Below are 10,431 nucleotides of genomic sequence, written 5' to 3'. Positions count from 1 at the left end.
ATGTATACATACATACATGCATTCAAACATACATATGTAGCATGATGCAATAATACAGGTGTTATCAGTTGGCAACTTCTCGCTCTAATTCCGCCATATTGACTGCCTTAGGTGAGACAGTGTTACTTCTTTAGCAATTCTTTGCCTAATAACAAGAATGATAGAATACAAGATTGCGCCGTCCTGGGCGTTGTCACATGTGTACCACAAGTAAACAAAGAATAGAGCGAAAAGGAGAACGAGTTGAGACTGCCAAAGCAGTTCACTTTACAGCTAAAAACGTGTTTTAATTTTGCTAAATACGAAAATATTGCATTTTTCACCTAATCTATTAGAGAAGAGTGAATATTTTAGTGTACTCCATTGCTTTGCAATTGAGGCTGCTTCAGTAAACGTTTTAGTGCACTCCATTGCTTTGCAATTAAGGCTGCTGCAGAAAACTGCGGCATCTCAGCGGGATTGATTGGTTAACTTGCTAATGGAGGCTGCTTGGAGCAGAAGCAAAATCATTGTGAGGAAAGGCTGTTAATGTAATAATAGGGCTTTGCCGTGCCCTATGTACACAAGATGCAGTGATTCGTTCCAGCGCTACACTAGCATCTACGCTTCTTGCATCTTGACGGCTGTCGCAATTTAACACACATCACTTCATTGTATTAGTTTTTACGCAGTCTTCAACTCAAAAATCACTCACAAATTGCAAATTAACACAATTTAAACTGATTTTTCACTTATGATTCAAGTTTTTCTTTCGCTGATTTGTAAACAAAGGTTTATTTACAAGTTACCATAAGTGTCAAAATCGGCAAAACCAAAGTAGCGGTACCACTGACGGCGCCACCTTTGTTCGCTGCACTGTGGCCTAATAATATAGTTGAATATTTTCTTATTTTTTCTCAGTATACACATTTTTGTCTTAAAAAGGTATTTTATCTTATTTTATTTCATTTCATTGCGAATATACTATAAAAAAGCAAATTTTGTTTAGAAAAAAATGTGAAATTTTATATTTGTCCCCCAAATGGGGCTTAATTTCTTCCCGTTTTTCTCCTCGTTCTACTGAGCTAAGGCAGTGTCAAATCGAGCTGTCACAATTGATACCACCTTGTATTATTGCATCATGCATATGTAGGTACTCGTACCCGTCATGCGTCGCTTTATTTGTTTTTTTCCCCTTCCCTATACTACCTATATCTTCATTCTCACTCATGTAACGTTTTCAGTTTTAAAAATTTCACTCTCCATCTTTGCGATACCGCCGCCTAAGAAGTTTCACTTCAAAAAAATAGCTCGTTATACAAAAATAGTCATAATATTTATACGTACAGGATAACAACAAAATATGTGTAAATTATTTGAAAATAAAATAATCATTGATATTAATTTTAAAACGTTCTCTACATGAGTAAAGGTCGACATAATTACAAATAGAGTTACATAGACAAGTAGACCTGTGAATGGGCTCATTGTTAGCAAATTTCGTTTTACGCGTTGGTACGTAAAAAATGTATTTTTCTCGTAGAAGCCTCTCCGGCGCATAAAAAGGCAGAAGCGAAAGTAGTTCCGGGGAATCAATTTCGTTATCGGATATATCCTTGGTGAAAAGAATACTACAAATTTTTCTCCTATTAGCAAGGTTTGTAAATTCAGTGTTGTGCATCTCAGTTCGTAAGATGGCATAGATTCATAAGAAAACATGCATCGAAGGGCAAATTTAGTAAAACGCCTCTGAACTCTTTCTATGCGGTCAGAGTGAGTGACAAAATCCGTTTCTTTTTAGTCTCCAAGTGGCCTTTAAAGCTTCACCACGTATGAAGACACAAAATGACGGTAAGTGCGGCAGTTTATCAAGAACAACGCCACGTGTTGTAGAGAAAGCTTCCGTACAGCACACGGCAGTAATTCCTTGAAGCTTAGCAAGCAGACTTCGCACGTTCTTGATTGAGAATCTGCTCCAACATACCACTGCCGCATAGCCAATTAAGGGTCTGATTATAGAGGTATAAATCCAGAGGGTTCCCTATGGTGACACACCCCACGTTTTGCTAAAATGCTCCCAGTTCTTTAGAGGTTTTGTGTTCCACGTTATATTTCCATGAAAATAGATATTCTCATTTTCGTTGTTAGTGTTTCCGGCAGGGTAGGAGTGTGATGTAATGTGGGTTTGGAGTCAAACCGGTTTCGGCGTTTTGCCATCTTCAGTGTCATTTTTCGAACGAAACCAAATTTGACAAGGGATGACGGAAAATCGTTCCACATTACATCATACTCCTAGACACTTCACTTCGGGAGAATTCTGAATTGTAACTCCTTTATTTGTGAGGACAATGAGGCCATTCAACCTTCTCCGAAGCCTGGTTCCGGACTCTGCTTTAATGACGAAATATCTAACAATACATCTTCTTCGGACTATTAAAAAAAAGAGTTTTGCTATGTAAATTTAAGTAAAATGAAAAAACGATTTTTAGTAAATAAATGTGTCAAAACTGGATTTGATTTTATTTCTTCATCTGTGCACATCGATATTATTCAATATTTTAAACGCTTGAGAAAAACCTTCAAATTTGATTATCGAACACAAAAACTTGCTTTTTTTTAATTGTTGAAACCAAAAAAATTAAAAGAAAATCTCCCTTAAAAAAATTTAAATGTGGCAACGCTATGCTTAATGTTTATGTCTGGAGAAATGTAAAAAATCTCCTTCATAACCAAAAAATAGTAGCAATGAAACTACCTTCTGTTTTGTATCATGGTTGGAAGCATGCGAGATCTTGCAAGCCGCTGGGTATGCGGGAAAAAGTATATTCGTACTTTTTGGTGTCTACACGTGCGGGGTCTCGTATGCGTCCTCACGCAAGCGAGATTTGCCAGCACGTGAAGACGGCCGGTAAGATTAAATAGCGTTTTTTGGCGATGGAGTTTAACTGGCCGTCTCCATAGCACGATCCAGAAAATAAAGGTCGCGCCATTCGCGAACCGCTAACCCTCTCTTTGTCGATTTGACAGCATCCACCCAATCGCTGACGTCATAAGATACTTTTGTTTACATTCACTGTTGCCAACTTCATGCTTTTCGTACAAAGTGGGTATTCAAAACGCGAAAATTTTTGAGTTTTGTGCTTGTTGCGTTTTTGGTGCTTTTGTTTTTAGTTTGAAGACATCAAATTAGAAAATCTTGAAAAATGGAAGCAAAATTTATAGCAATCGTAAGTGTGGTAAGCAATTTTACAAAAATTTAAACAAAATCATGGCACACTGACAATCATAAACGACAACAAAATATGTGCAGCAACTTCAATCATGCCAGAAGAAATCGACCGTTGTGCAAGAAACAATGACGCGTATTCATAGTCCAGCAACTAAATCGAAACTAACAAAGTTGCGACTTAAATTTAAGTACCAACTTAAAATTTACCTCTATTCATAGTCGCATTTCAGACTTCTACTAAGTAGTTTCGACTTAGTTTACGATATAGCAAAACGAGTGTGAAAATGTATCGATTTTTCTTTACGATATTTTGGAAAAATTAAGTTTTTATTAATTAATATCAAATTTGATCATCCGTTTATGTAATTTTTAATTTCATTGCATGATTATGCAAAAGAATTAGGTCTCATTTTCTTGTTAATTGGGTGAAATAGCCAGAACTACCGCAGTGATGTGAAGTCGATGTTTATCGAAAGCATGCTGTGAAACATACAAATAGTAGATATCTAAATGTTATGCACAAATTTACTTTAAAAGAACTAGCGTGAAACTGACTTATTATTTGAGAATTTATCTAAATTATTCCAAATATAAAATTGTGATGTAGCTTTATTCGAATTGTAATACGCATTTAATCTCATCTTCCGATTAAAATGGATCGATCCTTGTAAATTTTAATTGGAGATTATTCAATATTATCAAAATCACCCTCTACCAATTAAATTTTTACATATTTCGCCTGTTTTCCCTTAATTTGATAAAATACTTCTTCCTAGTTACGACTTAGTTGCAGCTGCAGCCGAAACTAAATTTCAAGTTGGTACTTAGCCAGAAAAGTTGAAACTAAGGCGACTATGAATAGCTTTAGTTGTGACTTAGAATAGTTTCGACTTAGTTGAATACTAAATATGACTATGAATATGCGCCATTGATTTGTATTAATTTGAATCGGCATCCTTACAATAAAATTATGTATTCATATAAAGTCCATAAAATACACCAATAAAAATTTGGTGCTTTTTCAAATTCAAAACTTGGCAACACTGCCTTTTGTTCGATGCTTCCTCTTTTTCTTGTCGAGTTTGTCTTGCTCTCTCATTCTGGTATATTTTGAAGTCACGGCCAGTTGCTCTCAGCTCGATTGGCGCAATCTTGTATTCTATCATTCTTGTCTCCATAGGATAAAATTTATTGCTGCCCAGCTGTCATTTTGGTAGCTAGATATAATTTATATCAGTGGCAATATTTGTGTGGGCTTTTTATATCTTGATATAAGCATTTGTAAGATAGCTCCGAAAACGTATTTTTGCCGGATTTAATAGCTTAAAAAAATTAGAAAATAGGCTATTTTACACCCAAATACATAATTACAAATATTTTAACAGGAAGCAGCTGAATTTTTGCTTTTATATTAAAATAATAATGATGTTGCAGCCACAAAGTTTTGGTGCAAATGAAAATGAAGCTGTCAAACTACCAAATTGCCGACAATAGATGGCAAGATATAAGCTTGTTATATATTGCTCTCGAAGAGCAATAAGCGGTCTCCATTGGCAAATTATATTCTGACATATGTATCAAGATATAAACTTTATCCTGTGGAGACTTAAGCGCCACGGAGATAATCAAATAAATATGTCAAGCATTGCGTTTGCGTTAGGCAGTCTGCACACGGGTCGTATAGCTTTAGACGCGTATTAGATACTACATACGAAACTTGTACGCTTTGATGACGCACACGTGCATTTAAAAGGAGGGCTGTATAAGAGTCGTCAGCTTCGCGAATTCGTCAAAGCAAGCTAGTTGCAAATCGCTTGCGGTACAGCAGTGTTGGTAGCTAGGCGTACGTACGCTTAGAAAAGAGAAAGAAGAAGAAGTTTGTTTAAAATGTTCCGTGTGCGTGCATGGATTTCATTAAAAAAACGATAAAATAATAAAGTTCGTGCAAATAATAGAAAAATAACTGAAAATCAATTAAAGATATAATAATTTTGCATGACATGACAATTTTTGCCTGATACTTTGACGCTTTGAAGTTGCTTAGTGTGCAGATCTTGAGGCGTAGAGGAATCGTTGCTGCATACATATTTTTATGCGCGTCTAAAGCTATACGAACTCTGTGCAGACTGCCTTAGTGAGGTTCGCTTGCGTCTTGGCCGCAAACGTTCAAATAAATGCGCTATCACCACTTTATATTGTGAATATGCATCGTTCGATTGTTAACAGGTTGTCATCGGATGAGTATTTATTGTTAATTATTATATCATTTATGGCATAATTTTATATGGTATATGCTATAAATTAATAATTATTACATTTCATAAAGGTGGTAAGCATTGTAATGCTCAATTTAAACCTAAATCAATTTTTTTTTCTTGTCCGCACGCTTACTCACCACGACGACCAGCAGGCAAGTGAGCTTGTTTTTTCTCAAGCTCAACGCGAGGCGGTCAAATAAACAGTCATCAAATTCAAATATTAAAATTTTTTGAATTTCATCAAGCATAACCGACAACAAGTCGGTGTAGTGTACGTGTAGCCGACAAAAGCCGACTACACCAATACACTTAAAGCGTTGATAAAGATATTTGATCGTCTCCGTGGTGCTTCAGGGTTTACACCGGACAATACTGTCATGACCAGAGGTGGGCACTACCCCAAACAAGCGTTAGCTAAAGGTGAGAATGTGTTAGTGTGCCTAATTCATTTTGCATGCTGTCGCGTTCTCATCGTTACGCTCTTATTTGTATACGTACACGCGATGTTTACGGTCTTTGAGCGTATGCTCGTTCTCTGCCCATGCCTGGTCATGACAATGGGCCTGACCACACTAGCCTGCTCAGTCGAAAGCACACTGGACTGGGCAGTCTTCCGAAAACATTTGTATACATGAACTGCCCATGATTGTGTTAGTGCATGTGGCACATGCAAACAAAAAGAAATAGAAAACATGTTGTCTATGTGTGCGTGTCGGTCCACCGACATTCCGCGATTTTCCCGGACTGAAATGAGCGAGGTAAACTCAAACCCTCTTCCCCCTCTTATCCACAAAAAACCGGTTTTAAGCGAACTGAGCAGTCCAGTGTGCGGAGGCCCAATAGCAGTACATGGACACTATTTACTAATACATGCATACTTTTCCAATTTTCCCAATCACTGTCTTGATTATTTTCAGTAAATCGGACGATGATTTGACGTATGCAGACAATAAATTTGACGTCTTATGCAAGAAAGAAGAGAAATGCATAACAAAAGAACTAAAATAACACAAGGGACGCTAATGTGTATGAAACTTTGTCTCTTCTTTATAATTTTTTTATCTATAGCTTAAATAGCTCGCGCGAAATGCGTAGTATAATATAATGTGCACGTCCACCATTTTGCCCAAAATGAATTTTCATAACTATTGTCAGGACGCCTACGCTTACGGAGACAATTATCAGCGATTTTGACTACTAATACGTATTTCTTTATTGTCTTGACAGCATTGTCTAACGTAAACGCGGCGTTAGCGATAGCGAAAGTTAGTCCGGCTGCTGGGAGTTTAACAGACGAGTCTGTTGGTAGAGACCCAGAATAAGGTTATAATGGCTTTGAAAAAGTAACCCTGTGTTTTAAGGAAATAACCAAACATCGCGCCATGGTAGCTTTCATCATTTTTGGCATTTGCAAAAAAATGGGCAACATGCGGTGAGACGGGACATTGTTTGCTAATTTTACAACCACAAAAAACGTGTGCTTAGTAGACTATCGACTATCAAAGTAAATGTTATTGCCAACATCCTTGGAAGCACAAAAGTATTAAGAAAATAATTTGTAAGGGTAAGCAGTTAGTCGGAAAATGGTGAGAAATATTAACGTTATTATGTAGCATAGCGTTGACATCAATATATTATATTCAAGTGTGACGGCGTGATAGTGAATCTCGGCGCATCCATCAAGTCTAATAGTGATGAAGCTTCTATCTCAAATAATATGAAATCATATTGTGTTAATTCGTCAGCAACGGCGGAAGAAATGACATCGAGGGACTATTACTTCGATTCCTATGCCCATTTTGGTATTCACGAAGAGATGCTTAAAGATGAAGTTCGAACTATTACATATCGGAATGCTATGTATCATAATAAACATTTATTCCGAGGCAAAGTGAGTTCTTCATACTTTTAATTTTTTTAAGCCAATAAGCCAAGTCGCATTTTTTAAGGTTGTCCTTGATGTCGGCTGTGGAACTGGTATATTATCGATGTTCGCAGCTAAGGCTGGTGCAATTAAAGTTATTGCCGTAGATTGTTCAAATATCGTCGAGTATGCGCGACAAGTTGTCATAGACAATAATCTGCAAGATGTCATCAGTGTAGTAAAAGGGAAGATAGAAGAAATTGAGTTACCTTCTGGTATTGAAAAGGTGGATATAATTATATCGGAATGGATGGGGTAAGTGATTATTACTTATTTAAGAAAAACTTATTTGATTTAAACTTGTGGAACATATTAGATATTGTTTGTTCTACGAATCGATGCTGGATACAGTACTGCATGCACGTGACAAATGGCTGAAACCTGATGGTATGATGTTTCCAGATCGCGGAACTTTATATATAACAGCAATAGAAGACCGGCAATATAAAGATGAAAAAATTAATTGGTGGGATGATGTTTACGGCTTTGATATGAGTTGCATTCGGAAAGTTGCAGTAACAGAACCTCTTGTTGATGTTGTAGATCCAAAACAAATTGTTGCTACATCCTATCTGATTAAAGAAGTAGATTTATATACTGTTAAAAAAGAAGACTTGGAATTTTCATCACCGTTTAACCTCATTATTAAGAGAAATGATTTTGTACAAGCGCTGGTTACATATTTCAATATAGAATTTACAAAATGTCATAAACGTTTAGGCTTTAGTACATCACCTGAGGCTACATACACTCACTGGAAGCAAACAGTGTTCTACCTAGATGATTATCTTACAGTTAAAAAGGGTGAAGAAATTGCAGGAATATTTAAAATGAAGCCAAATGAACGCAATAATAGGGATTTAGACTTTGTTATTGATGTCCATTTTAAGGGCGAACTATCAGATGTTCATGAGCATAACACATACAGGATGCGTTGATAAAAACTATACAATTTCATAATTAATTGATATCAACTTCTTTTTAAGAACAACTTTGTAATGCAAAAATATGCAGTCTTAATGTATCTTAATGCGGCTGGAATTATCAAAATAAAATTATTAAATTTTGTTAGATATAAACGGACCGAAATAAAAAGTGGGACTGACCAAAACGCAGACGGTGTTTCACTTGGGGTGGTTTTCTACAATTAAACGGCTCTTTAAACAGGCGATTAGGTAAAATTTCGTATAACTTTATTTATTTATTTATTAGTCATTTGACCATATATATTCACGCATATACATTTGCAATATGTATTGCAAAATTAATATCCCCGTAGATAATTTTAGGAGTGAAAGGTTTTTTTCGAGTTGCAATCACAACCGCAGTGTTGCGCAAATTAATGAAGCATCATGTTCGCTGTGAATTTCTAGCAACCTTTTATTAATTAGGAAGTTGCAACAGTCCTACAAATTTTCATCAGTGCTTCAGTGTTGCTGCTTTTATTGCGTGCCTCGAACAGGCCCAAAAGCACTTCCGAAAGGCCTTCCTGAGAATCAAGAGGCCTTCCACTCTACATTCCTTTCTTTTTTGTATGGAGTGGCACAAATTGAAGGGCTTCCTCTTTCGCTACCCATAGAATTCCTTCCAGAAGGGCTTTTATAGGCCTTTTGGAGGAGTTCTTGAAAGTTGCTTCTTTAATTAATAAAAATCACTATTGAAGTATTTGCTTAAAGTTTATATCAAATATGTGTTATTGTAACTTAAAATTTTTATTGGAATTCATTTGAAATGTTAGATAATATAAATTTATGTATTCGCGTAAATTGTAAATGGATAAGCCCTTCTAGAAGACATGCAAGGAAGTACTTTTTCAGCCCTTCTTGGGTAGGCCTCTTAGGATGGCTTCACTTAAGAAGGCCTACCTAAATTATTTTCTGGGCCCCGTAGATAATTTCAGGAGTTAAAAGCACTTCCGAAAGGCCTTCCTGAGAATCAAGAGCCTTCCACTCTACATTCCTTTCTCTTTTCTTTTTTGTATGGAGTGGCACAAATTGAAGGGCTTCCTCTTTCGCTACCCATAGAAGGCCTTCCAGAAGGGCTTTTATAGGACGTACTTCAGAAGGCCTTTTGGAGGAGTTCTTTAAAGTTGCTTCTTTAATTTATAAAAATCATACTTTGAAGTATTTGCTTAAGGTTTATATCAAATATGTGTTATTGTAACTCACAATTTTTATTGGAATTCATTTGTAATGTTAGATAATATAAATTTATGTATTCGCGTAAATTGTAAATGGATAAGCCCTTCTAGAAGACATGCAAGGAAGTACTTTTTCAGCCCTTCTTGGGTAGGCCTCTTAGGATGGCTTCACTTAAGAAGGCCTACCTAAATTATTTTCTGGGCCCCGTAGATAATTTCAGGAGTTAAAAGCACTTCCGAAAGGCCTTCCTGAGAATCAAGAGCCTTCCACTCTACATTCCTTTCTCTTTTCTTTTTTGTATGGAGTGGCACAAATTGAAGGGCTTCCTCTTTCGCTACCCATAGAAGGCCTTCCAGAAGGGCTTTTATAGGACGTACTTCAGAAGGCCTTTTGGAGGAGTTCTTTAAAGTTGCTTCTTTAATTTATAAAAATCATACTTTGAAGTATTTGCTTAAGGTTTATATCAAATATGTGTTATTGTAACTCACAATTTTTATTGGAATTCATTTGTAATGTTAGATAATATAAATTTATGTATTCGCGCAAATTGTAAATGGATAAGCCCTTCTAGAAGGCATGCAAGGAAGTACTTTTCAGCCCTTCTTGGGTAGGCCTCTTAGGATGGCATCACTTAAAAAGGTCTACCTAAATTAATTTCTTGGATATAGTAAAATTAAAATCAAAGCTTAAAATAAGTTAACCTGTTGCAGGACATGTGGTCTAAGAGTGTAGGGCCTGTTCGAGGCACGTAATAAAATCNCAGCCCTTCTTGGGTAGGCCTCTTAGGATGGCATCACTTAAAAAGGTCTACCTAAATTAATTTCTTGGATATAGTAAAATTAAAATCAAAGCTTAAAATAAGTTAACCTGTTGCAGGACATGTGGTCTAAGAGTGTAGGG

General features: G+C 36.2%; 1 protein-coding gene across 3 annotated transcripts; it reads left to right on the top strand.

The window, feature by feature from the left end:
• The first annotated feature begins 6,742 nt into the window (after positions 1-6,742).
• Art1 (arginine methyltransferase 1) lies at positions 6,743-8,505 on the top strand. Of its 3 annotated transcripts, none has more exons than XM_017632853.1 (4): positions 6,743-7,030; positions 7,112-7,357; positions 7,416-7,645; positions 7,707-8,505. In XM_017632853.1, exons 2-4 carry the CDS (start codon positions 7,184-7,186, stop codon positions 8,326-8,328), a joined length of 1,026 nt encoding a protein of 341 aa, XP_017488342.1. In that variant the 5' UTR covers positions 6,743-7,030; positions 7,112-7,183; the 3' UTR covers positions 8,329-8,505. The 3 variants fall into 3 exon arrangements, with proteins under 3 accessions (XP_017488342.1, XP_017488341.1, XP_017488340.1); XM_017632852.1 differs by having other exon boundaries at positions 7,080-7,357; XM_017632851.1 differs by having other exon boundaries at positions 6,746-7,052.
• Positions 8,506-10,431: the final 1,926 nt, after the last annotated feature.

This window comes from Rhagoletis zephyria, unplaced genomic scaffold (genome assembly GCF_001687245.7).
Source record: "Rhagoletis zephyria isolate East Lansing unplaced genomic scaffold, Rhagoletis_zephyria_1.1 Rzeph_scaffold_10740, whole genome shotgun sequence".
NCBI classification, from domain to species: Eukaryota; Metazoa; Arthropoda; class Insecta; order Diptera; family Tephritidae; genus Rhagoletis; species Rhagoletis zephyria.
This window is presented reverse-complemented; position numbering and strand designations above follow the sequence as displayed.